This window comes from Hemitrygon akajei, chromosome 11 (assembly GCF_048418815.1).
Source record: "Hemitrygon akajei chromosome 11, sHemAka1.3, whole genome shotgun sequence".
Classification (NCBI taxonomy): Eukaryota; Metazoa; Chordata; class Chondrichthyes; order Myliobatiformes; family Dasyatidae; genus Hemitrygon; species Hemitrygon akajei.
In genome coordinates, this window is record NC_133134.1 from 37050294 (window position 1) to 37067291 (window position 16998).

At 38.9% G+C, this 16998-nt stretch overlaps 1 protein-coding gene across 1 annotated transcript in view; it reads right to left on the minus strand.

The window, feature by feature from the left end:
* Positions 1–447: 447 nt before the first annotated feature.
* The window catches only part of card11 (caspase recruitment domain family, member 11), a 302244-nt gene continuing 285693 nt past the window's right edge, over positions 448–16998 (minus strand). The window contains exons 22-24 of the mRNA XM_073060648.1: positions 14201–14325; positions 6925–7040; positions 448–4239 (exon numbers count right to left, since the gene is read on the minus strand). Coding sequence (XP_072916749.1) covers positions 4032–4239; positions 6925–7040; positions 14201–14325 — 449 coding nt within the window. The 3' untranslated portion in view covers positions 448–4031. The remainder of the gene's footprint in view (positions 4240–6924; positions 7041–14200; positions 14326–16998) is intronic.

Consider the following 16998-nt stretch of genomic DNA (forward strand, 5'->3'; position numbering starts at 1 on the left):
AATGACAGAATATGTTTGAGGAGGCATGAGGCCTACTCGTGCTTCTTTTACTTGTGTACTTGTTAATTAATGACTAATGAATCATCAGAAGTGCTAATGATAAAATAAACAGCTAATATTGCTGCAATGAGCGCTGCCATTCTCTTTATTTCAGCGAATGGAAAAATCAATAAGTAAACTGAATTTGGGAGAGCTCTGAATAAATTGTTTTTGATTCGCCAAAGGAATGCAAAATACTTGGAGCTAGGTTTTCGAAGTGTTGTGTAGTTGTTTGAAGAATTCTACTTCCGAACCCAAATACTGATTAAAAAAAGGAATTGTTCAACAACAGAAGAAAAACACATTGGTAAGTATTTTTGTAACTGACCCAGAATTGTCTGCTAGGTCACGGGATGGAAGATTCTGAAAGCTTGAAGAATTGCAATAACATTTACTCCAATTGATATGTTCCTTTATCATTTTCTTTATTAACATTAAAGGCATCTCAGTACAGCAAGCATCACTATTAATTCAGACTGTAACTGGCTTCAGAAAATGATATGTAACATAACAGTAAGTTTCTTGGATCCTTTGAGAACTAAACTTTTTGTCAAATTTTTACTTTTTTTTCCAAAAAATGCCTATGAATTGTTAATTGCTTCTACTATATTATAATATTACTAAATATAACAATAGCAACTTGCATTTATATAGTGCCTTTAACACAAATGAATCATTCCAAGACATTTGACAAGAAGCATTATCAAAACACAATTTGATACTGAGTTATGAATGATCACATCAGGGAAGTTCACTACACAGTCAGAGAGGTAGTTTTTAAGGAGCTTCTTAAAAGTAAAGAGAAGTTGTTAGATTGAAAGGTTTGGGAAAGAACTTCTAGATCTTAGGATGTGGGAAACTAAAAGGAAATTTGCCAAAGGTGGATCAATGAAGTTAGGATTTGCAAGAGGCTAAAGTTGGAGGTGCACAGAAATCTTTGAGAGTTGTAAATGGTAGTAGGATTGCACATCACACAAATTCAGATTTACATTTTTGCTTATTATTTAGCTACTCACAAAAGCAACCTTCAGTTAGAATAGACTTGCACAGTGGATTCTGAAATCTTATGAACGAAATCCACAAACACTCAAATTGTTTAACATTACAGAGTATTTTCTGAAAATTCCTTCTGCGTATTTTCACACTGTTAACACATTCATTTGTTGACATACACGTGACAAATAATGCTACAGAAATTAATTGGAATGCGTGCTCTTGCTTACATTCATATTGAAGGGAAAGTTTCACATTGTGTTACACAAAGTATTCTGGGCATGATGGAAAACCAGAGAATTTTCAGCAATCATATTCTTATGATGAGGTGAGTTGTCTCCAAATTAATCATGTTTTCACATTTTCGTGTAAGAGCACTGCTACGAGCATAAAACAGATTTACGGCAATAAATGGAACATGTATGGAATTTTAATGCGTTGTCTCATTTAGTATTTCTGTTTTAAAAAGGGCAAAAGAATCAAATCTAATGACACCAGCCAAATGAGAGCAAATGGTGGTTGTTGCTAAAATAGCACCCTTGTGTTATGAAAAGCCCTTTATGGTTTCTTCTGAGACAGAATATGACCCATATTCACAGAATGGAGAATGGCGCTCACTGAAAATGGTGACAATAGATGGTTTTGACAATTGCTGAAACTACATTCATTTTGATGCTGTCGCAACATTAAGATTTACCAAGGAACAGGCAATAATTATACACACTCTCAGGTCGTTTGTCGTATTGCATTACTTACATAGTACACCCCAAGCTGCACATTTTATACATTCTTCAGTTCATAATCTTAGAACCACTCATACCAAACACATAAAACAATGCTTTGAGTACATATCATTTCAGAAAAATTCATAGGAAGTTAATATCCATCCACAAACAAATTAGTAACTACAATACTTGGGAATTATTAACCAGCACTTAATTAACACACATAAGTTACAAGTACACAGGTTTAAAGTACAAAAGAACACTTACTTATTTGCAAGATACATTAAAAAAACAATGTATATTATTATGCTTTATTTTAGCATCCCATCACATCAGTCTTTATTTGGCTGGAAGAGGACTTTCTGATATACAGTATATTTCTGTTGGGTTGAACAAAACATGCATTCATATATATTTTCATAACATCATGCATTCATATTTAAGCAGCATCTGTAGAGAAGATTGATGAGCTCTGAGAAAATGAATGACGTGTTCATATAGCACCCTTCATGTCCCCTTCAGAATATTCCAAAGTCATTTATAGTCAATGAACTACTTTTGATGTGAAGTTGCATTTGGAATATAAAGAGCTCAATAAATCTAGAGCCCATGAACAGCAAGCGAGAGCATTATCAATCTATTGTGAGAAATGTTGATTGAAGAGTAAACAATGGTCACAACATTGGGGGTTTCTTCCATGATCATCTTCACAATAGTACTATTGGACTTTTTCCCATTCACTTCCCCAATGCTGCACTAAAGCATCAGCCTACATTTTTGTACTCAAATTTCTGGAGTGGGATTCAAATCTAGAGCCCTCTAATGCAATTTAGAGAGCACCACCCCAATCCAGTGGCTGATTCATTTAATCTATAGATACCGCCTGATCTGCTAAGCAATTTCAGTGTTCTATGTTTCTACATTGTATTTTAATACCAATTTTGTCAGTATCAATACAGTGTCTTTAATATGTTGGGGCATCTAAAGGCACTTCACAGGAGTGCAATCAAATAAAAATTGTGTCTAAATCAATGAAGGTATTAGAAGAAATAACTGAATGCTTGGTTGTAGAGGTAGGTTTTTGAGAATGAAATGTAGAAAATAGCAGTGATTGAGTTTTAAAAGATCTGGAGTTAGAAACTCAGCTTCAATTCTTAAGGGTTTCTAATCTTACAAAAATTGACGTTGATCTGAGACAGTAGTTGTAGAGTTAGAAAGTATTGAAGATAAGAAATTAGAGCATACAGTGGGTATTGAAAATGAAGGCTTAGATCTTTTCCAAATTTTATTAAACAATGGATGGACGTTGGACAAGTAGACAGACCATACAAAGGCAGGGAATGGGTCAAAAGAGCTACTTGAAAAGAAGACATTGGTGTCCTCACCATACATGGAAGCAGATGTCCAAAGGCAACCAAGGAAATGTAAGAAGGCAGAAATAATCCCGTGATTCTAGAATTAAAAGTAGATGGGGGTTGAATGAGATGGATATAGAGGGATGGCAAGACAAGCCAGTTGTAGAGATACTTGACTATGAATGGACCAAGGGAAGAATCTAGCAAGGCTACTCCCCTTCAGCTGATGACGGATGTTGATATAGAATGATGTGATTAATTAAGTGAACACCACAGATGGGTCAGAAAGAACAAAATGAGAGAATCCACTGTGACAACATATTAATTTTCATAAACACAAGAGATTCTGCAGATGCTGAAAACCCGGAGCAACCTACACAAAATGCTGGAGGAACTCAGCAGGTCAGGCAGCATCTATGGAAATGAGTAAACAGTCGACATTTTGGGCCCAGACCCTTCATCAGGACTGGAAAGTAAGGGGAAAGATTCCAGAATAGGAAGATAAGGGGAGGAGGAGGAGGAGGAAAACATAGAATGTGATAGGTGAAGCCAGGTAGGTGCAGGAGGGGGAATAAAGTAAAAAGCTGGGAGGTGTTAGGTGGAAAAGGCGAAGGGCTGGAGAAGAAAGAATCTGATAGGAAAGGAAAGTGGACCATGGGAGAAAGGGAAGGAGAAGGGGCACCAGGGGAGGTGACAGGCAGGTGAGGAGGCAACTTGTAAGTTAATATTGTTACGTACACAAGTCCCTGATCTACGTGACCACTGAGATGAATCAACCACTTATTTAAAAAAAGCATTATTTTGTGGCTGGCTGCCCACCTATCACCTCGCAAAGCTTTGATTTTCTGCTTGTAGGTCCAGGTGTGGTGGGTGCGTTATTACTCGGTCAAGGCCTAGTGGTAGCAGGCTTGTAGTAACTTCAGAGCTGATCCTGATCAATCCAAACCGTCTTCTTTTGCTCTTCAATGATTTTCTCCTTGATGATTTTAATGAGCTCTTTAATGTTGCTCCATGAATCAGTTTCCACTGTGGTGTACAAACAGGGCAGAGCCTCTAGCTCAGTCTCATTTGAACGACAGTTTTTCAATAATTCTTCCTCACCACTATCTGGTTTTGCTGGAAGCCTCCTGCAATGAGAGATATTCATTCCATTTGTGAATGCTTTATGTTTTGTTTTAGGATCAACAGTAAAATATGTCAACATTTCAAATAGAAATAGTATTCAGAGGACTAACTCTCTCCCACTTGGTCTATGCTGCCTCTGCGCAATACCCCACACCAGCCTCCTCCCTATGGACTCTCTATACTTCTCACTGCCTCAGTAAAGCAACATCGTCAAACACCCCACCCACCCCAGAAATTTTCTCTTCACCCATCTCCCACCAGGCAGAAGATGCAACATGTACAACTCGCTGGAGGAACTCAGCAGGTCGGGCAGCATCCGTGGAAATGAGCAGTCAACGTTTCGGGCCGAGACCCTTTGTTAGAACTGAAGAGGGAGGGGGCAGGGGCCCTATAAAGAAGGTGGGGGGGGGGGGGGGGGGGGAGTCCACCTCTGGGGAGTTCCTCCGGCTTGTTGTACGTGTTGCTTTGACCCCAGCATCTGCAGTGTACTTTGTGTTTAGGCAGAAGATGCAAAAGCCTGGAAGCTTGTATGACCAGGCTCAAGGACAAGTTCTATCCCACTGTTATTAGACTCTTGAACTGACCTCTTGTATGACAAGATAGACCCTCGGCCTCACTATTTACCTCATTATGATCTTGCATTTTACTATTTAATTGCACTGCACGTTTTCAGTAGCTTTTGCACTTTATTCTACATTGTTATTGTTTTACTTTATTCTAGCTTAATGCACCATGTAATGATTTGATCTGTCTAAACACTACGCAAGACAAACTTCTCACTGTTTCTTAGTACATGTGACAATAATAAAGCAATACAAATACTGTATGGATCTAAGCTTCTCCTTATGCTGGTGTATAATTATTAACCAGAAATGAAAAACATACCCTTGGTGGAGAGTTCTTCAAAATTATTTCCCTTTTTGGAGAGTACTTGGCCAAAACTTAATCTCCCAAGCATAAATAGTGCTTCATTCCATGATAGCTCTGAAAATGATCCCCCAGTTTCATTACACTGTCCTTTCCTTTAATACCTTTAAAAAAAATCTATTTAATATTTTGGGTTCTGCCTCCAATCTTTATTCTGGTAGAGAATTCTTTTCTATATAACATTTTGCCTCATGAGAATTTCCTTTCTTAATATCATCCTTATTTCTGTGGCTGACATCCATAAATTTATGCCTTCAAGCCTTAGATCAGTGAAGTAGTTCTTATTTTTTTCATCAAAATCTTCTTCATTTTGAATCCGCGATCACTCTGTTCTGGTGAAATGGACCCAGCTTCCTAGGTCTTCCTTCACAGATGAAGCATGGATTTGTCAGCCTCAATTTGCGCTCAAACCACACTTCCTAAATCAAAGGCTTGAGTGTTATAATTTATTAAACCCTGAACACTAATCAATGAATTGGAAAAGTTTATCATTTCCTTTGTTTTTTGTCTCATTTTATGTTCAACTTTATAACATTTGCAATTCCATTACTGTAGACCTAAATCAATTACCAGCTATTTTCATAAATGGCAGCAATTCAACCATTATTACTTCCTGCTCCTTTAATCCTTTCACCATTTCATTATATTTTCTTTCAGTGGGGATCCTTCAGAAGGTTATTTATTCACATTTCACTGCATTAAATTTCATCCAATGCCTCTGTAGACAATCCACTAATCAGTAATACAGTTTTATACCCCTTGAAAATTGTGATACTGTTTCCCCACATCCAAACACTTCCTAAAAATTTAACTTAAAATTTGATAGAGGTATACAAAATTGTCAGGGGCATAGAGAGGGTAAATCCAAGCAGGTTTTTTCCACTGAGGTTGGGTGAAAAGTTTAGGTTAAGGATAAAAAGTTTAAGGGGAACATGAGGGGGAACTTCTTCACTCAGGGGGTGGTGAGAGTGCAGAATGAGCTGGTAGCAGAAGTGGTCAGTTTCAACATTTAAGAGAAATTTGGATAGAAAGGGTTGCAGATCAGTGGAACCAGGCTGAGTAATAGTTTGGCATGGACTAGATGGGCCAAAGGGCCAGTTTCTGTGTTGTTGTACTCTGTGACTCTATATGAGATGGCATAAGCCAAGTTGTCCAAATCAGAACATGTAAATCCACACCAGTCTCATACCCAGCAGGGAAATGCCACACTAGTGTAGCAGTTTGCGCGACTCTATTACAGCTTGGTGTGTCAGAGTTCAGAGTTCAATCTTGGTGTCCTCTGTAAAGAGTTAGTACATTCTCCCTGGAAGTCCATAGACGTACTAGTTAGAAGGTTAATTGGTTACTGTAAATTGTGCCGTGATTAGACTCGGGTTAAATTGGGGGCTTTGGGAGTTGCTGGGCCGTGCTGCTCAATGGGTCTGAAGGGCTTATTTTGCACTGTATCACTTTAAAAAAGCCTTGTAGGCCTAGTGATTCAGCGCTATAGAAAATGTTCATAAAGTGACTGAGTGAATCACAGACCATGTTTTACTGAGAGAGCTTCAGCTTTCCTGTCTGAAACCTGTTGTCAGAACTACCGAAATTGTTCAACTAACCATTGAAATTGAAAATTTAAAGTGAGAATCTCAACCTGGTGTTTTTTAATAACAGAAGCTCAGTTTCTTTGGATCCTCAGGCAAGTTTAATTCACGAACATTGATTCGAGGTGGCAACTTTAACTAATTAAAGGCAGCAGCATGAAAAGCATGAGACAATACCTGAATCGTTTGATGTTCTTCTCACAGACTTTAATGACAATTATAATTGGATAGATGTCTTTCTTAATTAAATCTCTTGTGCAGCTCAGTCCGGCTTCCAGTAAACAATGTTTATTCTATGTGCAGGAGGAAAGAAAATAAAAAATGAATGTCACACCAGCCTTTCCACAACTTTTCTTCATCAGAAAGTAATCCAAAGTGGGGAGAGGGAAAGGAATGAGGTACATTTTAGTCAATATTTTAAGCAGCCTGCGTGTGCCTGATAATACTGACTGATTGGATTATACTTCGAAGTGATTAACATAAAAGGTCCCTCAAGCACCATGCACTTTCCAATTTCATTCTTTCATGCCCATTTTCTTCTCAGAATTCCTGAAGATTATTGGAAATACTTCGTTTGACAACCATCCAAATGGTTGTATGGAATGTATCAATCAAGACAGCAGATGTCACCAGGATATTTGGCAGGGGCCTGGGAGGTGGGACGATAAGACACCATTGCTGAGTGACTGCATCCTTATCCAATGGCCAATAGTAGCCTCATTTCTAATATAGTCTCTTGAAGGTGATCAGCCAACAACAAGGAACATTGAAGGAGACCGGAGTTTGAAATGAGATACTTTGATATGGCTAGATTGTTATCCCTATTATACTTCTTCGTACAGAGTTCAGAAACACATTAAGAACTGCATTTGCCTTCCAGTTAAAGTAGATCTGCTAAACAGAAGTATTGTCAGACAGTAAAAGATTTATGATTATGCAATTACTCTCATCCATGCTCCATATCTGATTAAAGTCAACAAAATATTTTTTTAGTCATTCACCACCATTCCACCAGTTTTATATTTAGAATGCAATGACAGATATACATCTTTGAAATATGTAAACTGGAAATTGAACAGCTGTTCCAACTTGCAGTGTCCATAATGCAATCTAAACACTGGATAAAGGGCACTGCAGGTGTTGGACATGCCATGATTCATGCACTATCCGTATCCTGTGCCCATATTATCCAAAGAGAGAGAATAGCAATTGGAATAACTATGTGTGTAATTTGTTTGTTCAAAAGAGAGAACTAAAGGGACTGGAAATAAAAACAAGGGGTGAAAATTGTCTTTCATGGCAGCCACTCTGCATCCTGTACTAATCTTTTCCCTAAACATATAAATGAGGAAATATGAGAATGCTGAAGCGAGAAGAGATGAACAGAGGGAAAATATTCCATCCGTGGATTACATGGAATAAAACAGAATTTACAGCACTGAAATGCTTTTCTGTTCCTGGACCATTGCCAAAGTTTATGCTCCGTATGAGCCCAAGATAATTTCATCTGAGGCACCAGAGCTACAAGCCAGCATTGGAAAATGCCTGCATTATATTGCTGTAAGTCTGATTACCGTTAAAAGGAAGCACTTCTTTTAATTGAGTGTCTCTTCTTCTCAATGAACTCTGCCTGGTGGGTAAACTTATTTGAGTTTAATTTTCACTGCAACTTTAATGCATTATTTCTTATGGACAAAGACAGGATAATTTATAATGGGGAAATAAGGAGATGGCATTGGAACAAGAACTCTGTTCCTGTGTTGAAAGACAGAAACAAAGAATTTGCTCCAATTTCAGAAAACTCTCCAGAGATACTGGAAAACGAAGGATCCAGTGCAAATGTGGAAGATAAACAATGGCGTATTAGAGAAGTTTTCAAATCAATAAATCCAAGAACATGATGCTCCACATCCAGACTTTTGAAAGAGGTGGTCATGGAGACAATGCATGTTTCAGTTTTCAACTTGCAAAATTCTGTAAATCTTGGAAAGGCGTCTATGGATAGCAAACATGACTCTAACTTTAAGAGAAAGCAGTGAGAGAAAATGGGAAACTAGGCACTTGTAGCTGGGAAAATACTGGAATTTAGAACAAAGATTTAACTTCAAGCCAGTTAGAAACTTTTTGATGAGAATCAGTTCAGATTTATGGAAGGTTATGCATTTTAATTGAATCAACTGGAGTTCCTGTTGTGACATCCTTGATAGATGGTAATCTCCTTTACAAGTTACTGCCTGTTACACCACTGGCGTTTAGGGCAGCAACTGTTTCCATAACTATTTTTTTTGACCAATCAGGGTTGCTAGCCCTGAGCAGAACTCTAACCATGGAGGACTGGTGGCCTCCATCCTTTGACCTATTTGGCATTGGTGGTCCTACTCAGAGTCAACGCACAAGGCCCTGACTCCAGCCAACATGGCTCTCCAGGCTACTGAAGCACGCAAGCCTCCTAACCCTACGACAAGGTTGTGGTCCCTCTTGGAGATAGAGTTCCTTGAGCATTTCTTTAGATCAGTGAATGTAGAGTAAATGGATTTTCAGAATGCTTCTGATATGATCCCCACTGGAAGCTTGTTGAATGAGGTTGGAGAATGTGGAATTAAGGATAATATACTAGAATGCATGAAAGTTGTTTAACAGGTAGAAAATAAAGAGCACAAATAGTTGGGTCCCAGAGGGATATAGACAAGCTGAGAGAGTGGCAACAGTATGGCAGATGTCCTATAATGCAGAAAATTTGAACTTATCCACTTGGGTAGAGAAAACAGAAAAGATGTATTTTTAAATGGTAAGCGATCGAGAAATATTGATGTTGAAAAGACCTACTGCATCCTTAAACACAAGTCATTGAAAGCTAACATAATGGCACAAGCAAGCAATAAGAAAGGCTATTTGAAGAATAAAGGTGTTTAACCACAATTATACTGTATAGGGTCCTTGTGAAACAACATATGGAGTAAGGGCATATGATGTGTAACTTTGGTGTCCTTGCCTGATAACACATATGCTTGCTCGAGAGATAACAGCTACAAATCACCTGGGGCGGTGGGTCACTCATAAGTAGAGACCAAGTTGGCGGAGCTACCATTAGATTGAGTTCAGAATAATAACAATAAAAGAGCTCTATGAAACTAAACTTTAAGGGCTTTACAGGGTATATGTAGAGAGGATGTGTACCAGGCTGAGGAATCTAGAACTGGAACTCACAGAGGCAAAAACTGAACATGAAGCTAGTTTTAAAACTCAATTTCAGAAATGAAAAGACAGTGCTGATAAGACAGGCACCACTCCCCAAAATCTGTTGATTGAGAGTCACGGTAAAGGCAACTATTTTGATAGATATCAGATTGATGTGCTAGGAAATGAAGGCTTACGGCGGATAATGGCTGTTAATTGATTGAAACTGACAACTGATTAATGAGATAAAACCCTTGGGGCCATTTGCTTTGCCTGCTTCGGTTTTCTCATTGTGATCAGAACTGGCTGAAATAAATAGACATCGATTAAAGATTAGGGCAAGTTTGCACTGGCTCACTCCCAAAAGCCCATGGGCACAATGTAAACAACATCCCCAGATTGCTGGCATTACCAGGGAGTCAGTATCACTGTCACTGATCCTCAAAGGGTAAATAGGAAAATCTTGTTCTGTACATTCTGATGACCCAGGATTCTGTTGAATGATGGCATATTTAAACTCCATTAGAATGGAAGTAATGTGAAGCATAAAATTATTACATTCAATATTCTGACAAATTTTCAGCCAGTTCTGCCAAAAGAACAGTAGAACATTATTGCTGCATATTATTAGAGCAGAGGGTGGTGGAGTGGGATGTCATGAAAGTAATTTGTGTTGTTACGGACCAATGCCTTCTTTGCACTTCTGTGAGATTCCCCTGTGCTAGTTTAATATGTTGTTAATCCACCAGTAACATGTAGTTACTGAAGCACATTATATACAATCAATCTCATAATGTAGGCAAATACAGCATTATTGTGTGTCCAACAGCATCCCACTTAGAACGGTGAGTGAATGATCTATTCAACAGCACGAGGGGTGTGTTTTGGCCTAGAGACTAGGATGAATCCTTTCTGTTCTAGGGCACGCCCAAAAGGTACTTCACTCAGATGTAAGTCTTCATACTTTCATTAGCTTGCACCTCCCTATTTCCGTCATTTTAATCTACCCTTTTCTGCATACCCTTTTCCTTTATTAATTAACAAAAAATTGTCCTTTCAGCCCTGGCCCCATGCTCTTAATTCCCTATTTGTTTCTCTAGCAAAGGATATAGGAAGATTTGGTAGAATGGGCGAGATAATGCAAGATAATATGGGAAAATGGGCAAGATTAATTCTTTTGGGAAGAACAGATTTTTTTTCAAGTGATGTGAAGCAGTGACACAAAGATTACAGGAATGTTTACTGGGATGTGAAGCTTGTTCTATGAGGAAAGATCGAGTATATCAGCTCTGCTGTTCAGAGTTCAGGGAACAAACATTCCAAGAAATCTTGGCAATATAGTTGACAGCATACTGAACAGAAACAGAATTACAAGCCCTGGTTTCAGTGTAAAGAATAAGCAATTAAGTATTGAAATGAGGAGAAAATTCTTTACTCAGGAATTTGTGTATCTTTGTAATTTGCTCAGATGAAGGCAGAGGATGATTATTCACGTTGGTCCATTTAAATACAAGATCATTAAATTTTTGACTTGGTATGGAATGATCGTAAGAATTAAGATTAGGCACGGCCCTTTTGAGCCTGCTCTGCCTTTCATCAAGATATTGAGATATGCAACATTTGATACAGGGTCGTGGCCCAAAATATTGGCCAATCCTCTGCCTCCACAGATGCTACTTGACCCACTGATTACCTCCTGCAGTTTGTTTTGTCCTGCGATCAATCGATTTCTCTTTCAATGATTAAGTATCTACAGTCCCCTGGAGCAGAGAATTCCCAAGATTCACAACCCTTGACAGAAAGAAGTTCTTCACCTCAGATCTGAACATCTTGCACATTTCCGAAACACGTAAGCCCTACTTCTAGACTCAGTCAGAGGAAATATCCTTGCATCCAACATGTTGAGAACTGTAAGAATTTTTAAAGTCTTAATGAGATCTTTTCTCATTTTTCTAAACTCTGGAGAATATATGCTTGGGTCTTCTTAATCTCTCCTCATAAAGCAATCCACTACCTCTGCAACCAGAGACTTTGCTGCACTTCTGGTAGGGTAAATACATATATTCTGTACACAATTGTCTTGGCAGTGTTACTGCATAATTGCAGTAGGATGTCTTAGTGCCTGTTCTTAAATTCTTCTGTATGTAATGTCAATTGCAATTTGCCTTTCTAATTACTTGCTGCACACCTGTATTGGCTTTCAACAAGAATGTCAAAGTCTCTTTAAACAACATTACTCAATGTTCATCATCTATAAAATACTGTGCCATTTTGATTTATGCGTGTAATATTTCAACTTCTGTGATCTTGTTCACTCACTCAGTTTGTCATTAGTATATCCCCTTTAAGCTTTTTTACATATAAGAGGGCTGGTACGATAGCACCAAGCTCTACAATCAGTCACACTGTCGTTGATTGGTAATATAGTTTGAAGCCATCCACAACTATTTTATACTTCTACTGTAAATTAATAAAACTTTTCATTACAAAACAATCAACATTTTAGCCTACATTTTTGCCTGTAACCTTAAATTTCTGTCCAATGGTTATTGACTCCAGAATTTGCTTCTCTACATCTACATTATCAGAACTCCCTTAACATTTTTAATTTCTCTACTAAATCTCACCTTATCCTCTATATTCCAAGGAAAGCATTCCCAACTGAAAGTCTTCTTTGAGTTTCTGAGGATTAATGATTCATTCCACAGTAATGTGATATTTATAACCTTATGTTCTTTCAAAGGTAGGATTTCCCGCTAACACGAATGCCTCAGTATTCACTACAGAAAAGGATCTTGGCGATTGTATGGATGACTTAAAGTGGATTGAAAAGCTTGAGCATATAGACATTAAGAAAGAGGATGAGCTAGAGCTTTTGGAAAGCATAAGTTGGATAAGTTTCGGGGACCAGATGAGATGTACCCTAGGCTACTGTGGGAGGTGAGGGAGGAGATTGCTGAGCCTATGGCAATTTGCCTTTGCATCATCAATGGGGACAGGAGAGGTTCCGAAAAATTGGAGGGTTGCAGATGTTGTTCCCTTATTCAAGCAAGGGAGTAGAGATAGCCCAGGAAACTATAGACCAGTGAATCTTTCTTCAGTAGTTGATAAGTTGATGGAAAAGATTCTGAGAGGCAGAATTTATGAACATTTGGAGAGGCATAATATGATTAAGAATAGTCAGCATGGCTTTGTGAAAGGCAGGTCATGCCTTTCGAACCTGATTGAATTTTTTGAGGATGTGACTGAACACATTGATGAAGGTAGAGCAGTAGATGTAGTGTATATGGATTTCAGCAAGGCATTTGATAAGGTACCCCATGCAAGGCTTATTGAGGAAGTAAAGAGGCATGGGATCCAATGGGACCTTGTTTTGTGGATCCAGAATTGGCTAGCTGACAGAAGGCAAAGAGTGGTTGTAGAAAGGTCATATTCTGCATGGAGGTTGGTGGCCAGTGCTGTGCCTCAGAGATCTGTTCTGGGACCCCTTCTCTTTGTGACTTTCATAAACAACCTGGATGAGGAAGTGGAGGGATGGGTTAGTAAATTTGCTGATGACACAAAGGTTGGAGGTGTTGTGGATAGTCTGGAGGGCTGTCAGAGGTTACAGTGGGACATGGATAGAATGCTAAACTGGGCTGAGAAGTGGCAGATGCAGTTCAACCCAGGTAAGTGTGTGGAATGGGCTGCCGGCAGTGGTGGTGGAGTCAAATACAATAGGGTCTTTTAAGAGACTCCTGGATAAATACATGGAGCTTAGAAAAATAGAGGGCTATTGGTAACCTTAGGTAATTTCTGAAGTAAGTACTGTACATTTTCAGCACAGCATTATGGGCCAAAGGGCCTGTATTGTGCTGTAGGGTTTCTATGCATGAATAATCATGTAGTGCCCGTACTAGTAGAGCAATCATGCATTTCCCTGAATTAGAGGGAATTTGTGAAGCAAGATACAACTTCATCCCCTCCTAATGAGTTTCATTTGATAGTTATTTTAAACACCAGGGGAGTGAAATTAGCACCAGAACATAATGAATAATAATAACTTGGTTGTTCCGCAGTTTAACCCCTGCTGATTTCACTACAATGTCTACTGAATCGTTATTTCCCACTGCTCTATCACCCATTCGTACAGTGGAGTGTTGCTCCGAGAGGATCTCTTATTCCAGTTATTTATCTTGGAAACATGCTTGGACATGGTGCAACCGAAGTAAAACAAGTGCTTTGTAACCCACATTATGTAATAAACAAAACTAAAAGACAGAAAACTTTCCTTTACCTTGGTAGTTACTGCTTTGATGTTGGCAGGCAAGATGCATTCAAAGGCATTTAAATGTTTTTCTCGGGAGAAAATGATTGGCTCAGATTTCTGTTTCTGTAAATATTCTTCTTTGTTTAAAATATCTGAAGGGCAAATACTGATGTTAATAAAATGGTTAAATATAACATTTTTGATATTCTATCCTCCCCTACATTTTCTCCTTTGTTCTCTCTAGTTAATATTAAAGACTTTGTTAAATATTAGTGTCTTGGCCGTGTGTTGAACCTCAGTGTCATCAGGCCACTCAACCGTGCAGAAACATTAGAATCCAATCTTATAGCCATAAATATACAGTTCCCAGCAGAGAGCAATAACAGTGATTGGAAATGCAAACATTGGATGATTCGATTCACCAGCATTTACTTTAATAATAAAGATTCAAGGAGTAAATCTTGGCGAGTGCATTATTCTTCTATAGGATTCAGCAAAGTACGTTATATATTCATTTCATTTAGCGATACACTGCAGAGTAGGCCCCTTCCAGCCTTCGAGCTACACCACCCCAGCAATCCCCCAACCCTGATTATCCTTAACCTAACCATAGGGCAATTTACAATAACCAATTAACCCACCCAGCAGGTCTTTGGACTGTGGGAGGAAACCAGAGCACCCGGATAAAACCCATGCATCTCACAGAGGATCTACAGAGACTCCTGAACACGCCAAGGTGCATCGCGCTAACTGCTACGCTACATGACTCATGAAAGGTATTAGGAAGGATCATTTTCTTGTAAATCAATGTATATACTGTATTGACTCAAATTTCACCTATCACATAAAACTACAATTCAGTACAGGCCATTATTCAGGTCAACAATTCAAGCTTTATGCTCCACACACGTATTTCCTCATCAGCGACACTTCTATTCCTTTCTAAAGATTTTATTTGTTTCGCTTTAAAGTGCTAAATTCAAGACAATTATTCTTTATGCTGCATTCGAGATCATCCATGTAAATAAATTTCCTTGTTATGTTAAATCATATTGGCATCATATTTTAGGCTTTTCTACAAGAGAGATCCCCTCAATATCTACCATACAAAGTGAACCTTTGTATCAGTATAGAAAGTTCAGCATCTGCACTCTCTCATGTCCCCAGCTTAGAAAGTCTCCAGTCTGGTCATTCCTTAACTCTCTCTTTACTTGTGAAAAGGGCCTATTCAACTGATGATCAAAGGATTATTTCCACGAATTTGTAATTGTTTATCTAGCTTTTTGCTGTAACAGGATAGAAATTAGTCTTCTGTCACATGCTAAATGCACAATATGTTTGTGTAAGTGCTTTGAATGCTGGTTTTCAGAATAGATTTCATTCAATATAGAGGAGCACAGTTTTAGATTTAGGATATATGATAGTGAATGGCTTTCTATCCCTATGTGTTTTGTATCTTAATCCAGTTCTGAAAAGTTGCAGTCATGTATCTGTTGTACTTACAGAGAGCTGATATACCACTTTTCTTGTTGACAGATCTGAACCTAATTGCTTCCAAAATCATGGAAACTTTATTCAAGCCGGTTTATATTTTAATCTAGAGTTTTTTTGACTGTGATATCAAAAAAGGTCGCAAGTTTTGTTTTAGTGCAAATTTTGGAATACCATCAGGCCGTGACATTTCCAGCCTATGTTACGTGGTCAGAGCCCACCCCAGAATCTGTCACGAATGTGCAAGCTGCAACTCTGAGTGAAATACTCGATTTTTATCAGTTAGTCCAGAAGATCTCAGTCCATTTTGTTGCTTTGTCAAAAAGATCAACAAAACTCCTTCCACCAACAAAGGACAAAATGCAGCAAAGCCATTGTTGAGTCCTGTCACTCGACTCCAAAGTACACAGTGTATATACAGTTAAAATTTCCATAATGGCCATGCACTTTATTGGGACTTGTATGATCCAACACAAATTCATGATAAAAATGTATTTCCACTGCTCTTCACTTAGCACTCTTGATCTCTTTCAAAGGAACTAAGGGGACAACTATGTTTCTTTCAGAATTCTGGTTGAGATCATAATCACCAAACCTGCTTTCCCAGAGCTGGTACTGATTCTGATGTTACCCTCGAGGTGCTATGGTAGTGTAGCAGTTCGCATAATGTGATTACTGCACCCGCTGTAAGATTGGTGTTCATTTCCAAACTTCTCCAAGATGGAGAAGCTTGGCTGCCCTAGCAGGTTCATCACGATTGTTCAGCAGTTCCACGATGGCAAGATCGTGAAAGTTTTGGATGATGGTGATGAGTCAGAAGCCTTCCCAGTGACGAATGGTGTGAAGCAAGGATACGTTCTCGCCCCTACACTCTTTAGCATGGTCTTCTCTGCTATGCTGATTGATGTCTTCCACGATTGTCAGGATGGTATACACGTCAGATACAGGACTGGCGGTGGGCTATTCAACCTCCGGCGTCTACAGGCTGTTACAAAGGTAAAGGAGACCGTCGTCAGAAACCTCTTATTCGCTGATGATTGCGCCCTCAACGCCAGCACAGAGCAGAAGATGCAGCGAGAAACGGACTGCCTCTCACGAGCCTGTGACAACTTCGGACTTACAATCAGCACCAAAAAGACCGAAGTTATGTACCAGCCCGCACCTGGAAAGCCCTACCAGGAACCACACATCACAGTAAAGGGGCAGAAGCTACTGGCAGTCAACAGCTTTACTTATCTGGGCAGTACTCTGTCACGAGTGGTGAACATTGATGCAGAGATCAGTAACAGAATTGCCAAAGCCAGTGCCGCCTTTGGGAGACTCCGTGAGAATGT